The 16564-nt window shown below is 46.9% G+C and overlaps 1 protein-coding gene across 1 annotated transcript in view; it reads left to right on the plus strand.

Moving 5' to 3' along the window:
* Positions 1 to 1306: 1306 nt before the first annotated feature.
* Positions 1307 to 16564, plus strand: part of ANTXRL (ANTXR like) — a 60237-nt gene continuing 44979 nt past the window's right edge. Inside the window, exons 1-6 of the mRNA XM_053387919.1 lie at positions 1307 to 1832; positions 10900 to 10971; positions 11078 to 11149; positions 13947 to 14028; positions 14783 to 14813; positions 16306 to 16385. Coding sequence (XP_053243894.1) covers positions 1645 to 1832; positions 10900 to 10971; positions 11078 to 11149; positions 13947 to 14028; positions 14783 to 14813; positions 16306 to 16385 — 525 coding nt within the window. The 5' untranslated portion in view covers positions 1307 to 1644. The remainder of the gene's footprint in view (positions 1833 to 10899; positions 10972 to 11077; positions 11150 to 13946; positions 14029 to 14782; positions 14814 to 16305; positions 16386 to 16564) is intronic.

Consider the following 16564-nt stretch of genomic DNA (forward strand, 5'->3'; position numbering starts at 1 on the left):
CTCAACAGCAGTAGTTTTATTTTTTTCCAAAAAAATTTATTAAGTTTCACAAAATTATACACAAGCAAAACAAACAAACAAACAAACAAACAAAAACCATATCCTTATTAAAATTACACTTATTGACATTGTCAAGTGACTTCCTCGCTTCCCCTTAGTCAAATTTCCATGCATATCCTTATAACGGCTTTCCAAATCATAATTCTTATAAACTTAACTTAGTCCAATAACATCCTTATATCTTTTCAATTCGAAATTGTACATGTTAAACATCACTTAACTTATATAAATTCCTAAGCCAATCTGTTGCCTGCAAGCTATTTCCAATTAATTTAACTTAACAAATTTAGCTAAGTAATCGTTAAATTTTGTCCATTCTTCCTGATACTCCTCCTCCTTCTGGTCGCGGACTCTTCTGGTTAGGTCGGCTAGCTGCAAAAAATCCATCATCTTCATCTGCCATTCTTCCACCGTTGGTAATTCTTGGGTTTTCCACTTTTTAGCTAGTAAAATTCGAGCAGCAGTTGTGGCATACAAAAATAATTTAACATCTTTCTCGGGCAATTCCAAACCTGTTATTCCAAGAAGAAAGGCCTCTGGTTTCTTTATAAATGTATATTTCAACATTTTTTTCAGTTCATTACAAATCTTTCCCCAGAAGTCTTTCACCTTGGGGCAGGTCCCCCACATGTGATAAAAAGTTCCTTCGTTTTCTTTTACATTGCCAACATAAATTATCACAGTTAGGATATATCTTTGCTAGTTTGACAGGAGTCAAATACCATCTGTACATCATTTTCATTATATTTTCCTTTAACACAGTACATGCAGTGAACTTTACCTCTTTCTTCCACAGTCTTTCCCAATCCTCAAACATTATATTATGTCCTACATCCCTTGCCCAATCTATCATCACCAACAGAAGTTTTAAATGACTTTCTTTTGGACCCCTAGTGCTCAGAAAACTTTCTACAATATCTACTTTTAGCGAAGTATGCTTGATTAAGGAGGGGCAACCCCGATCTCTGCCCTACGCCGGAGCCCCTCGGCCGTCTTCCCGCAAACGTCGGGGATGAAGCGCGCACGTGTGAACACCGCTCTTGGCTGCAACCTCCGGAGGGCTGCGCGCTCCGCGATCCCCCGTGGGCTTCCCCTTCCCCGGGACCTCCTCTGGCCGAGCCCCGAGGAAAGCCGCGGGGCTTTGCGCGCTTCGTCAAGGCGCCCACCTCCCTCTCCAGGGTCCTGTGCGCGCCTGTGCGCCCCGCTTCCCTGCGCGCCCGCCTGGCCGTCCGAGGGAGCTCCGCGCCGCGCGTCCCGGAACAGGAAAGGTCCGCGCGGCCGGCTCGCCTTCTCCCGGCCTGGGCGCGCAGCAGCCCTCCTTCCCTGCTGGCCCGCTCCGTCCGGCCCTCCTTCCCCTCCCCGCCAAGGCGGGCGCGCAGGAAACCGGGGCCGCGCGGCAGACAGCCTCTTCCTGGGGCTTTAGGTAACGTCTCGCCAAGCGCCGCGGGCAGCAGCAAGCAGCACAGCCTTCGCGGCCCTCCGCCGATCGCCCCACCCAAGCAGCCGTCCGCCGGGGCTGCTGAGCCGGGCGCGCACGTCGGAGGAGCGGGCCGCTGCGCGCTGCTGCTGCTGGCGGAGGCGAAGATGGCGCGCCCGGGGAGCGGAGGAGCTCTCCTCCTCGGCGCCGCCGCCCTGCTGCTGGCCGCGGGCAGCCTGGCGTCGGGAGCCCGCCAGGAGAAGGACATCGGAGGAGGAGGGCACGGAGGCGGCGGGCCAGGGGAGCGGCCCTCGTCGTGCCACGGCGCCTTCGATCTCTACTTCGTCCTGGACAAGTAAGTGCCTGCCGTCGGGGCTCTCCAAGAAGAAGCCTCCTCCCCAAAGTGCCCTGGGCGCTTACTCCCGAGTAGTCCGTCCTCCCAGCGGGGCTGGCTCCCGAGGAAGCCGTCGTGGGCTTGCAGCCTCCCGGTGTAGGTTTCGTCCGGAGAGTTGCACCGTCGTTTTGTCTCGGAGCAACGTCCGCTGCGGGGAAGTGCGCAAACTTCGGGGTTGCACCGAAATGCGTGACAAGAAACGGGGGGTGTCGTCGGGCTGCCCAGACGCCAGCCTAAACAGGGGCAAATTGGAGTACTCTTTTTCTGCCAGCTGAAGTTACCCCAGGGTCGTTGTCTTGCAAATCCGCACCTCTTTGTTGTACCTTGTGTGCAGTTGCAACCCGGGGGCAATTGCGTCCCCTCCCCTATGCATCAGCTGCACAGAGGCCCTACAGAGAGAGTTGAAAAGTGCTATTGATGAAAGCATAGTCGTGGTTATTCCTGCCTCATTGCTGATGTTGTTGTACAGAGGCGTTCATAGTCTGCCAGACTGGATTGAATGGCCAAACTTTCCTTTTTTGCCAGTTTTCTGCTCGTTGTGAGGAAGAACCATCACAAACAGAAATCCAAGCACAAAGTAGGTTCGGCAGAAAGAGCATTAAAAAAAAAAACCACGATCCCAAGGAAATGGGTTCATTTCCAGCAATTCTCCTAGAGGCCAAGATTTGGCCAGATGTGAAGACTTCTATGTGCACTGACAGTCAGCGCATGACGGTCTGCATTCAACTGCACCTGGATCGAGTTCCAAGTCTCCCTCATAGTTTGGCGCTGAGCAACGCTGCTTTTATTGCATATTAAGATTAATATTCAGACTTGTTAAGCGACTTAACAGCCTAAGTGAAAACACGTTAGCTCCGAAAATCGTTCTTTGCTTGAGCAAGTATGGAGCTCAGACAAAGAATGTTTCACTTCCTAGCATGCACATCATGGAGGGACGTGGGTGGTGCTGTGGGTTAAACCACAGAACCTAGGACTTGCCAATCAGAAGGTCGGCAGTTCGAATCCCCATGATGGGGTGAGCTCCCGTTGCTCAGTCCCTGCTCCTGCCAACCTAGCAATTCAAAAGCACATCAAAGTGCAAGTAGATAAATAGGTACCACTCCAGCGGGAAGGTAAACGGCGTTTCCATGTGCTGCTCTGGTTCACCAGAAGCGGCTTAGTCATGCTGGCCACATGACCCGGAAGCTGTACGCCGGCTCCCTTGGCCAATAAAGCGAGATGAGCGCCGCAACCCCAGAGTCGGTCACGACTGGACCTAATGGTCAGGGGTCCCTTTACCTTTACTTTATGCACATCATGAGCTGAAAGCATTTCTCCTTGGGAGAAATTGGTTCTGTGGACCCCATGAACAAATAGTTTGCAACTCTTAACTCTGCCGTGCGTCTGTTTAGAACCATGACTGAAAACTACTACAGCTGATGGAACAGACCTCTAGCAGCGACAGCTTAAATTGCCTCAGTAATCACCAAACAAACCCACAAAATTAAGAGAAGCCGAAAGAGTTGTTTGTCACGCAGTTGATGAAAACAACCAAGACAGCTTCATTTCTCTTAATGCTGAGTGGCAATTTAAAATACATACCGTATTTTTCGCTCTATAAGACGCACAAAACCATAAGACGCACCTAGTTTTTGGAGGAGGAAAACAAGAAGAAAAAAAATATTCTGAATCCCAGAAGCCAGAACAGCAAGAGGGATCGCTGCGCAGTGAAAGTAGCAATCCCTCTTGCTGTTCTGGCTTCTGGGATAGCTGCGCAGCCTGCACTCTCTCCATAAGACACACACACATTTCCCCTTACTTTTTAGGAGGGAAAAAATGAGTCTTATAGAGCAAAAAATACGTTACATACATTCCATACAAACTGTCACTGTCGTTCAAGATCCTCTGAAAATGATACAGTAATGGCAAGCCGGTGGTCAGTTTACGCTGGCCTAACATACCTAGTTGTAATATAGAATCGTAGAATCATAGAATTGTAGAGTTGGGAGGGACCCCAGGGGTCATCTATTCCAACCCCCTTTTGCCCAACGTGGGGCTCAAACCCACGACCCAGTTGTGTGCTATCTGTACATGAAGCATGTGATGGAGGGAGCTAGTCTGTGCATGGCGACAAAGAAAGGTTTCCATAATTTCGCTGCCCCTCGCTACAGGCTAAGTCTATAGAGACAGATACCACAGCGCAGTGAGTCATTGGTCATTGTGGCGCAGGCAGCAAACAGCCAGCGGCTCTTTTCAGAACGATCTTTTTAAGTTTTCAGCAGAGAGATTCCCATGTGTATTGCTCAGCTCCCAGTCTGAATCACTGGGTAGAACTGATTTATAGACTGTCCAACTCAACAAAGGGCACAGAAGGTGCGGATTTAACAGACACAGGAAAGAAAAGAGAAACCCGAAAAGAGAGACCCATTACATGGATTGTCAGTCAAAGCAAAAATGCTGTTGAAATTAGTAGACATCTGAGTAGACATATTTAGGATGGCAGTAAAAAAAAAATCTACTGGAGCTCTTTACCTTTCTCTTTCCAAATGGGGATAATAAAACGTAAACCAGCAACTTTCTAATAAGACTGTTATGTTCACCATTGAAAGCAGCAATTATTCATTTCTGCGTTTCCTTTCTTTTTAATAATGCTTAGCATTCATGTATATTTTATTATACTTCACCAAGTTGGTGAAGTAAGCCAGTGTCATTCTGTCACTAAGTTGGGGTGAAACCATCCTACCGTCTCCAGGGGCCTTATTTGCTCCCCCAACCTCCTATTACAGTTTAATTTGTTTCATAGGAAGGAGTCCAGCGCAGTGCAAACGTTACAGCAGAGTGGAGATTTCTGCTTGTACAACGGACCATTCTCCCCTCTCCTCCCTGTCTCCCGCATGCCCCATGAATCTGTTCTAGGGGTTTCCGTGACTCTCTGGAGCAGATTTGCAGGGGGCGGGACCACAAGAGTTATCTAGTCCACCCCCTTGCAATGCAGGAATCAATAATTAATTAATTAATTAACACCAGAGTGGGAGATAGCGTCCTTGCAACTGATGCCATTTTATTTTATGCATCTGTGTTCATTTATTGTTTTTGATGTATGCAATTGGTATATATTTATGCCCTTGAATGTATTCTTTGCTTCCCACCGGTTTGTTAAGCTTGTGTGAATGCTTAGCCGTCCAGAAATGAAACCACAATAGCTTAATGGGACGCGGGTGGCGCTGTGGGTAAAACCTCAGCTCCTAGGACTTGCCGATCACATGGTCGGTGGTTCGAATCCCCGCGGCGGGGTGCGCTCCCGTTGCTCGGTACCAGCGCCTGCCAACCTAGCAGTTCGAAAGCACCCCCGGGTGCAAGTAGATAAATAGGGACCGCTTACTAGCGGGAAGGTAAACGGCGTTTCTGTGTGCTGCTCTGCCTCGCCAGGGTAGCTTCGTCACGCTGGCCACGTGACCCGGAAGTGTCTGCGGACAGCGCTGGCCCCCGGCCTCTTAAGTGAGATGAGCGCACAACCCTAGAGTCTGTCAAGACTGGCCCGTACGGGCAGGGGTACCTTTACCTTTATTGTGGTGTGTCACTGACTGTTTTGCTCTAGCCAATTTCAGTGTTAATTTGCATCAGGCTTTCAGGGCTTTGAACGGTAATGGGGTAGTTTTTTTCTGCTTAAATATTGTGGGTATGTTTTATGCAGAAAGATGGGGTAGAAATTATCAACAGTGAACAAAGGGTGTTTCCTCATGAGAAAGCAAAAACTGAGTTCTATGTTTCACCAGGAAAAGACGGAATGAAAATAAATAAATACTGTTATTCAAAAAGAGAAACCAAACCAAACCATAAATAGGCCAAGATCACCTAGTGGTTTGTGTGTGTGTGTGAGTGATTTCAGTCAGTCTCGATGAATTAAAAAAACCTTGCCTGTACCCTGGTACCTTGGTTTGCAACTGTTTTGGATTATAACCGTTTTGGATTACAACCACGTCAAACCCGAAAGTGCGTGTCCCTTTTTTTGGATTACAACCCATTTTTTTTGGAGGCCACATTGGCGAAAGCACACCTTGGGTTACAACCTGTTTTGGTTTACAACTGGACCTCCGGAACGGATTATGGTTGTAAACCAAGGTACCACTGTACTGGATGATCAGAGAGAGAAGAAACAACAACAGCAGCAGCAGCAACAACAACAACAACAACAGCAGCAGCAACAACAACAGCAGCAACAACAACAACAACAACAACAACAATTTATTTATACCCCGCCCATCTGGCTGAGTTTCCCCAGCCACTCTGGGCGGCTCCCAATCAAGTGTTAAAAACAGTACAGCATTAAATATAAAAAACTTTCCTAAACAGGGCTGCCTTCAGATGTCTTCTGTATGCCAGGTAGTTGTTTATCTCTTTGGCATCTGATGGGAGGGCGTTCCACAGGGCGGGCGCCACTACCGAGAAGGCCCTCTGCCTGGTTCCCTGTAGCTTTGCTTCTCTCAATGAGGGAACCATCAGAAGGCCCTCGGCGCTGGACCTCAGTGTCCGGGCAGAACGATGGGGGTGGAGGCGCTCCTTCAGGTATACTGGGCCAAGGCCATTTAAGGCTTTAAAGGTCAGCACCAACACTTTGAATTGTGCTCGGAAACGTACTGGGAGCCAATGCAGATCTCTCAGAACCGGTGTTATGTGGTCTCGGCGGCCGCTCCCAGTCACCAGTCTAGCTGCCGCATTCTGGATTAATCGTAGTTTCTGGGTCACCTTCAAAGGTAGCCCCATGTAGAGCGCGTTGCAGTAGTCCAATCGGGAGATAACTAGAGCATGCACCACTCTGGCGAGACCGTCCGCAGGCAGGTAGGGTCTCAGCCTGTGTACCAGATGGAGCTGGTAGACAGCTGCCCTGGACACAGAACTGACCTGCGCCTCCATGGGCAGCTGTGAGTCCAAAATGACTCCCAAGCTGCGCACCTGGTCCTTCATGTTTTAACATGAAGCTGTTGAAAGGAAGAAGGACCATGCCTAGATGGAATGTGACAGCTCTCCTGTTTACACTTACTTCAAAGTAACCTCCGTTGCTTCTGAGGAATTATATACAGGAGCCAGACTAGCAGCAAGGCATATGCCACTAAGTAATGGGTAGTTTGTCTTACCAAAGCACTTTGGGCGGCCCAATCCAACACCTGATTTGGAATTGCATGCCTGTTCTTGCAGCTTTTTCTGCTGCCTTCACTGGGCAGGGTGTGGTGACAATTATCACAAAAGCTTTTCATTTTCTAACAGTGAAAAAATATTGCCAGGGGGTAGTCATTATGGTAAATATAGATTGGATCAAAATCTAAAATCCACCGCGCACGTTTTTCATTTGACGAGGGAGCGTGGCAGAGAGGGATACGTATGAAAATGCAAAGGTGAAAACGTGCATCCCAAAACCGTTCGGACAACCTTTATATGCAAATATAACTTGTTCTTATTAAAGCACAGTAATTATCCTAAGGGATAATCCTAAGGGACGCGGGTGGCACTGTGGGTTAAACCACAGAGCCTAGGACTTGCCGATCAGAAGGTTGGTGGTTCGAATCCCCGCGACGGGGTGAGCTCCCATTGCTCTGTCCCAGCTCCTGCCAACCTAGCAGTTCGAAAGCACGTCAAAGTGCAAGTAGATAAATAGGTACTGCTCCGGCGGGAAGGTAAATGGCGTTTCCGTGCGCTGCTCTGTTTTGCCAGAAGCGGCTTAGTCGTGCTGGCCACAAGACCCGGAAGCTGTACGCCGGCTCCCTCGGCCAATAAAGCGAGATGAGCGCCGCAACCCCAGAGTCGGTCACGACTGGACCTAATGGTCAGGGGTCCCTTTACCTTTACCTAATTATCCTAAGATACATACAGTATAGCAGGTTCTGCATTCCCTCTGGTCTGATGTGCATGAACCAGGGACTGTACAAAAAATAGAGAGAGGCCCCCACTTTGCAGCCATGCTGTTGCAACCTACTGTTGCAATTTTCCATTATCAGGTGAAGGGGATCATTTTGAAGCAGCAGGGCTCTAATTTTTTCTGCGGTACTCATCCTTCACTCACCTGGCTTTGCTCATCAATTACAGTGGTACCTCGGATTACATATGCTTCAGGTTACAGACTCCGCTAACCCAGAAATAGTACTTCAGGTTAAGAACTTTGCTTCAGGATGAGAACAGAAATCGTGCTCCGGCGGCGCGGCGGCAGCTAAAGTGGTGCTTCAGGTTAAGAGCAGTTTCATGTTAAGAACTGACCCCCGTAACAAATTAAGTACTTAACCCGAGGTACCACTGTAAAGCAAACTAGTTCATGGCTTTGCACGTTAGTTAAGATTTTGAAGGGGGCTTGTACATTTTGCTTCATAATGTCTGCAAATACTAAAGATGTAATTTCGTTAATTACACAGGCTCTGGGACCTGTGGAGGCGAGACGAGGAAGTAGCAGATCCCTGAACTGGTAGCATGGGATGTACTTTTCAGTCTGCAGGGGTGCAATATTTTGAATGATCCCTGTGGTAAAATGAGCATCTGATTCACCTGATATATTCTGGACGTGGGTGGCGCTGTGGGTTAAACAACAAAGCCTAGGGCTTGCTGATCAGAAGGTTGGCGGTTCGAATCCCTGCGATGGGGTGAGCTCCCGTTGCTCGGTCCCTGCTCCTGTCAACCTAGCAATTTGAAAGCACGTCAAAGTCCAAGTAGATAAATAGGTACCACTCCAGCGGGAAGGTAAACAGCGTTTCCGTGCACTGCTCTGGTTCGCCAGAAGCGGCTTAGTTATGCTGGCCACATGACCCGGAAGCTGTACGCCGGCTCCCTCGGCCTGTAAAGTGAGATGAGCGCCGCAACCCCAGAGTCGTCCGTGACTGGACCTGACGGTCAGGGGTTCCTTTCCCTTTAGAAACCGCAAATTGCTATATCTTAACAAGAAGAACTCCCCTCTGCCTTCTCTGTCTTATGTCTTCGCTATGGAGCAACCCCCCCCCCCAAAAAAAACCCCCACACGTTGATAATTTTGCTGCTATCTCCAGGAGCGACAGGGAAGGAATTTCCAGGTGGACACCCTTGTTGCATCTGACCTCCTCAGTGTAGACCCTGAATTCATTTCTGTCTTGGGAAACCTTTCCCTCTTGATTAAGGGTCAAAAATCCAACGTTGGTGAGCCCCTCAGCTTAAAAAGCTCTTCTGATTTTTTTTTATCCTTTAAGGCAGTGGTTTTCAACCAGCGTGCCCCGGCACTCTGGGGTGCCTTGAATGATGGTCAGAGGTGCCACGGGCAATACTGGCCTCTGTCCGTCTTTCCTTCTCTCCCTCCTCTGATGCCCTCTTTTCAGCAGGGGGCCGGTCCACTGTCTCTCAGACCTTGTGGGAGGCCATGCAGGCCCAGGGGTGCCCGCTGCTGCCTCCCAAGGAGAGTAAGATGGTGGCCTCACATTTGGGCCGGTCTCTGTTGGGCCACTAAGGCTGGGGGCATCCTCTTCCCCGGCCCCTGTGGGGCAGTGTGAGAGACCAGGGATGGCGGCAGCAGCTGCCCAGAGGACCCCCAAGGAGAGGGGAAGGGAGAAGAGAAGAGGCTGAGGAAACACTCCCCAAGGGAGGGTATTTGAAAAGGGATGAGGGGCTGCCAGCTCTGCAGGCAAGGGGTGATATAACTGGGCTCCCGAGCCCCACAGGGGTGCCGCAGAAAGAAGGTGGTTGGTCAGGGAGCCGTGGACCCAAAAATGTTGAAAAGCTCTGCTTTAAGGTATTAGTAATTATTTTGTTCAGGTAGCAGTAACCGAAAACAAACGTGCAGAGGAAGGTTGTTGGTTTTTTAATGATGAGGGTGATGATGATAATAATGATAACAACAATAGCAACAATATTTATACCCCACCCATCTGGCTGGGTTTCCCCAGCCACTCTGGTCAGCTTACAACACACATAAAAAATGGTAGAACATCAGACATTGAAAATGTCCCGATATAGGGCTGCCTTCAGGTGTCTTCTAAAAGTCAGGTAGTTGTTTATTTCCTTGACATCTGGTGGGAGGGCGTTCCACAGGGCGGGCGCCACCACCAAGAAGGCCCTCTGTCTGGTTCCCTGTAACCTCCCTTCTCGCAATGAGGGAACTGCCAGAAGGCCCTCAGAGCTGGACTTCAGCGTCCGGGCTGAACAATGGGGGTGGAGATGCTCCTTCAGGTATACAGGACCGAGGCCATTTAGGGCTCTAAAGGTCAGCACCAACACTCTGAATTGTGTTCAGAAACGTCCTGGGAGCCAGTGTGGTGTAGTGGTTAAGAGCGGTAGTCTTGTAATCTGGGGAACCGGGTTCGCTTCCCCGCTCCTCCACATGCAGCTGCTGGGTGACCTTGGGCCAGTCACACTTCTCTGAAGTCTTTCAGCCCCACTCACCTAACAGAGTGTTTGTTGTAGGAGAGGAAGGGAAAGGAGACTGTTAGCCGCTTTGAGACTCCTTAAAGGGAGTGAAAGGCGATATCAAATCCAAACTCCCCTTCTTCTTCTTCTTCTTCTTCTTCTTCTTCTTCTTCTTCTTCTTCTTCTTCTTTCAAGACCGGTGTTATATGGTCTCGGCGGCCGCTCCAAGTCACCAGTCTAGCTGCCGCATTCTGGATTAGTTGTAGTTTTCGAGTCACCTTCAAAGGTAGCCCCATGTAGAGCGCATTGCAGTAGTCCAAGCGGGAGACAGAGCATGCACCACTCTGGCGAGACAGCCCGCGGGCAGGTAGGGTCTCATCCTGCGTACCAGGTGGAGCTGGTAGACAGCTGCCCTGGATGCAGAATTGACCTGCGCCTCCATGGACAGCTGTGAGTCCAGAATGACTCCCAGGCTGTGCACCTGGTCCTTCAGGGGCACAGTTACCCCATTCAGGACCAGGGAGTCCCCCACACTCACCCGCCCCCTGTACCCCCAAAATAGCACTTCTGTCTTGCCAGGATTCAACCTCAATCCGTTAGCCACCATCCATCCTCCTTTTACTGAGTTTCTGCCAGAAGCTATAAGAGAGATGAGTAAAAGTTGGCCAATGCTGATCTGAGTATAATTCACTTTCAGGTCTGGAAGCGTCAAACACCATTGGATAGAAATTTATTCCTTTGTTGAAAGTCTGGCTGAGAAGTTCATAAGGTGAGTATAAACATCAGGAGATTTGAGTGCAGTTGATTTCAGTATTTCTAATCTCCTTATTCATATTCACTTATTCACGGTGCTTTGTCCTGCCTTTGCCTCGCAGTCCGATGCTTCGAATGTCTTTCATTGTGTTTTCCTCGCGAGGGACCACAATTATGAAGTTGACTGAAGACAGGCAAGTGTCTATATTTTTAATTAAATAAAGAAGGGGAGAGGAGTGGAGCAGAGGTGTTCCTGTGAATTCGTTGGTAATTTCCTGGGATGAAAGAGGGGCTAGTTTTGGAGAGAGCATTGGTAGTTAATGGTTTGTGCAGTTTTTGTCCAGTTACAACTGGGGAAACATAAAAAAAACCTTGGTTTGTATGCACTGAAACGTATTTTGCCATTTGGCGATACTTTTTCCAGTTCTGCTTGTTGTGTAGCTTTCTTCACAATCACAGAACGCTGGAAACTTGAGAGAGGCAGGCAATTAATTTTGCCTGAGAAAATAATAATAATAATAATAATAATAATAATAATAATAATAATAATACAGTGGTGCCCCGCAAGACGAATGCCTTACAAGACGAAAAACCCGCTAGACGAAAGGGTTTTCCGTTTTTGAGTTGCTTCGCAAGACGATTTTCCCTATGGGCTTGCTTCGCAAGACGAAAACGTCTTGCGAGTCTTGCGATTTTTCCCCGCTCCCCCCCTTTTTCGAAGCCGCTAAGCCGCTAATAGCCTTTTAGCCGCTAAGCTGCTAAGTCTTTAATAGCCGCTAAGCCGCTAAACCGCTAATAGCGCTAATCCGCTAAGCCGCTAATAGGGTTGCTTCGCAAGACGAAAAAGCTGCTAGACGAAGAGACTCGCGGAACGGATTAATTTTGTCTTGCGAGGCACCACTGTAATAATAATGGTAATAGTCATACCCCGCCCATCTAGGCGGCTCCAAACAGAATATTAAAAACATTTAAACATTAAATATTTTAAAATATTAAAAATTTAAAATATTAAAATTAAGGTCAGCATGCTAGCTAGAAACCAACTACAGTTACCACAGCAACAGATCCAGGATGCCGATGGAAAGATGCTTTAGGTAACTAAAAGCTGGAGATGCCCCTTCAGCCTGCTTGATATTGAGGCCATTGAACTGTAGAGTTGCAAGCGTATCTTAGAGGACATCTCGGTGATGGGCAACTTCAGATATTTGAAGGTGTCTATTATATTGCATGTGGATAATCTCTCCTCCAAGCCAGACAGCCCAGTCTCTTTGACCTTTCTTCATAGGCAGTGATGGCCAAACTTGGCCCTCCAGCTGTTTTGGGACTACAATTCCCATCATCCCTGACCACTGGTCTTGTTCGCTAGGGATGATGGGAGTTGTAGTCCAAAAACAGCTGGAGGGCCAATTTTGGCCATCACTGCTCATAGGTTTCCAGGCTTCTTGCCATCCTTGTTGCTTCCATTGTGTTCTTGCTTGATGGTTAGTAAAGCTCGCTTGAAAGCAACAACCCCGATTTCATGAAACCAGCGGAAGCCGTTGACGTTGCTGGTGGAGTTTTATTAAGTAGTTGTCAGCTGGGTGGAATGTGTTGGTTGCAGGGTGGATAAAAATCAATGATTTTTAAAAATAATAATTTTAAAAATCAGATTTTTTTAATTGGGGTTTTTTAAATTTAAATCGGATTTTTTAAAATTTAAATCGGATTCTTAAAATAAAATGCTTTTGGAGGAAAAATCTTTCTAAAGATAGTTTTCTATTTAAGTTACATTATAGTCCAAAGGCTAAAAAGGTAAAGGTATCCCTGCCCGTACGGGCCAGTCGTGTCCGACTCTGGGGTTGCGCGCCCATCTCGCTTAAGAGGCCGGGGGCCAACGCTGTCCGAAGACACTTCTGGGTCACGTGGCCAGCGTGACAAAGCTGCATCTGGCGAGCCAGCGCAGCACACGGAAACGCCATTTACCTTCCCGCTATAAAGCGGTACCTATTTATCTACTTGCACCCGGGGGTGCTTTCGAACTGCTAGGTTGGCAGGCGCTGGGACCGAGCAACGGGAGCGCACCCCGCTGCGGGGATTCGAACCGCCGACCTGACGATCGGCAAGTCCTAGGCGCTGAGGTTTTACCCACAGCGCCACCCGCGTCCCTTAATAGTCCAAAGGCTATTCATCAGGAAATAAGGATTAGTTTTAAGTTTTTCATGTGTGCTAAAACTAAGTCTAAGTTGGGGTTTTTAAAAAATTGCTTAACCACATCAGTTAACAAACATGGATGCATATGCTATAATGTTACTGTTTTAGTTCAGTAAATTGTTTAAATTGTTATTAAGGAAATGATTATTTTTCTCCTTCCAATAAAGTACAGCAGAAAAGTTCTCCCTAATATAAACAGCTAACTTATTAAATCTCACAAATTTCATAATTATCTGTCTATGTATTTTTAATGGTATAACCAAATCAGTAATTTTTTTATATAACTGCAAAAATCACTCTGAAAATTTATCATTCCAGAAATGAAATCTTCATCTGGTTGTAAATATTAAGACGATACCAGCAGGAGTCTTTCTGTAAAAAAATAGTAATGATTTAAATCAAGTCTTACTGACGAGTGATTTAAATTGTGATTTAAATCAAATCCACCTTGGTTGGCTGATGGTTGTGGGTCGAAACACAAGGGCTATTGTATGGCTTCCATTTTGTTGGGTCGTGTTGAGTTTGTGCATAATTTTCAATTAGATAGAGAGATCTAGAGATCTATGAATATGTTAATTCAGAGAAGTATTCCAGTTCAATAGGCTATGTAGCAGAAAACAGGACCACCTATTTTTATTTACGTCCCCAGGGGGGATGCAGTTCCGAGCGAGCTTAGGTGATGTACAAGGCACACTTTCCGGTCACTTTTTAGTCATGTCGCTTGCTGAGGGTTTGCTGTCTTATTGCAACGTTTTGCGGTGGCGAAGCAAAAACGTTGAAAAGCTCTGCCTTTTTCCCTAGGGAAGTCATCCAGCGAGGCCTTGCAGTTCTTCAGAGACAAGTGCCTGGAGGAGACACATTCATGCATGAAGGCTTTAAAAGGGTAAACGCTGCAGTGCTGTGATTTACACATACTAAGTGCTTCCAATTCATTTTGGGACCCAATTCAAAATGCTGGGTTTTGGGGGGTGTTTTACCTTTAAAGTCCCAAAAGGCTTGAGGTTGGGCTATTTGAGGGATCACCTTCAAATGTGGTGCAGTATACCTGCCTGGGTGTTGAGACCTTAATAAGAAGCCATTTTTACGTGGGTGGTGAGCAGGGCCTTTGTAGGGGTGGCACCCAATATATGGAATGCTGTGGTCTCTTGTCAAGTGAAGAATCTTCTTCTCCTCCCAAGGCACTTGCTATTCCCCTTGCTGACTTTATGCCGGTTTTAAGTTGTTTTTTCGGTTGCATTGTTTGTGTTGGTTTTAGCTATATTGGTTATTTGTAAATGGTTTTAGTGGGGTTTTTTAACCATTTAATTGTTGTGATGCACTTTTAGTGGTATGTAAAGGACCCAAATAATACATCATCATCATCATTTATTATTTATACCCTGCCCATCTGGCTGGGTTTCCCCAGCCACTGCGGGCAGCTTCCAGAAAAATATTAAAATACAATAATTCATCAAATATTAAAAGCTTCCCTAAACAGGGCTGCCTTCAGATGTCTTCTAAAAGTCAGATACTTGTTTATTTCTTTGACATCGGATGGGAGGGCATTCCACAGGGCGGGTGCCACTACCAAGAAGGCCCTTAGTTATGTGAGTGGTATGTAATATATGTAATAAATAAATTTGTATCCTCTGTTGCAGGCAAATGAACAGATCTATGAAAATTATGGAGGTAGGAGATGTTTCTGTTAGGAGCACTGTCACTTCCTACTGTAAGCATCCCAGGGAGGGATATGCGAGGGAGGAGGCCTAATAGGAGTTGCCATTAGATTAGGCCAGGCCTACCATCTTGAATAAGGGACGCGGGTGGCGCTGAGGGTTAAACCACAGAGCCTAGGACTTGCCGATCAGAAGGTCGGCGGTTCGAATCCCCACGACGGGGTGAGCTCCCGTTGCTCGGTCCCTGCTCCTGCCAACCTAGCAGTTCGAAAACACGTCAAAGTGCAAGTAGATAAATAGGTACCACTCCGGCGGGAAGGTAAACGGTGTTTACGTGTGCTGCTCTGGTTCACCAGAAGCGGCTTAGTCATGCTGGCCACATGACCCGGAAGCTGTACGCCGGTTCCCTCGGCCAATAAAGCGAGATGAGCGCCGCAACCCCAGAGTCAGCCACAACTGGACCTAATGGTCAGGGGTCCCTTTACCTTTACCTTACCGTCTTGAATAATAATAGTAATAATAATAATTGTTATTATTATTAATACTCTGCCGATCTGGCTGGGTTTCCCCAGCCACTCTGGGTGGCTTCCAGCAAAATATTAAAATGCAGTAATTCATCAAATATTAAAAGCTTCCCTAATTTATCTGTTTTGATTTGGTATTTTTTACAATTGCTGTCCATAATGTTTTCTTGAAGTCGTTAACTGTCTTAGGTCATTGCTGTTCTTATATGATAATCTGAAGGTATCATTTCACAGCCTGCAAAAAAGTTAGAGCGACCGACTATTGCCATTTTTTCTTATTACATCCAAATGGGTTTTTTAAAAACATTTGTGCCATGCAAGCTTGATCTTTTTAACATCAAAACTTAAATGGCTTTTGCTTTCCGTTTAGCCGCATTTTCTAGGAACTAGACTATTTCATATGAAACAAAGGGAAGACCTGGATGCCAAACGATAATTCCCTCTCATGCCTGCGTTTCTCCCAAGAAGCAAGACGAATGCGCCCGATCTCTCTCTCCCTTCCCAAGGTCACCTTGAAGATCTTGTGTCTCTGTGACATGCGCAAGAAAAGAATATTTGACATTAAGAACACCTGTCAACAGTGATCAGTGTCTTTAATTTCAAGCTAGACTGAGAGAGACATTTGAAAATGCGATGAATTGTATTAGGAATGCACCCAGTAATAAAACAATATTTTAAACGACTGCTTAGCAGCGCTTTCAGATTGATGTATGTAACAAATTTCCCAAAAGCGGTTTTCTTGAGATTCTTCTTTGAGCTACCTACCTGTTGCTAATAGCTCAGTTTGTAGAATCCCCAGGCGCTTCAATGATAGTGGCTACTGTATGTTTGAGTCTTGCTTCTGTGCATGTCATTCAGCCTCAATCCTGTTTTTCTGCTGGTTGAGGCCCAAGTAAATTACTAGCTTTTCTCTTAAGCTGAAGCCTTGCTTTCTTTTTTAATTGAAGAATCTAATATATATCTTATGCTGCCGTATTTCAGGACTCCAGACAGCTAGTGTGATCATAGCTCTCACAGACGGGGAGCTGCAAGAGGCCCAGTTTTATTACGCAGAGAAAGAAGTAAGTTGAGCCTGAATTTCTTCAGACTATGTGGAAATGTACGAAATGTTCCTTTCATATCTCCAGTTTTCTTGAACAGATCTCTGGTTCTTCCCATTCTGTTGTTTTCCTCTATTTCTTTGCATTGCTCGTTTAAGAAGCCCTTCTTGTCTCTCCTTGCTAGTTTTTGGAACAACAAC

This window comes from Podarcis raffonei, chromosome 5 (genome assembly GCF_027172205.1).
Source record: "Podarcis raffonei isolate rPodRaf1 chromosome 5, rPodRaf1.pri, whole genome shotgun sequence".
Classification (NCBI taxonomy): Eukaryota; Metazoa; Chordata; class Lepidosauria; order Squamata; family Lacertidae; genus Podarcis; species Podarcis raffonei.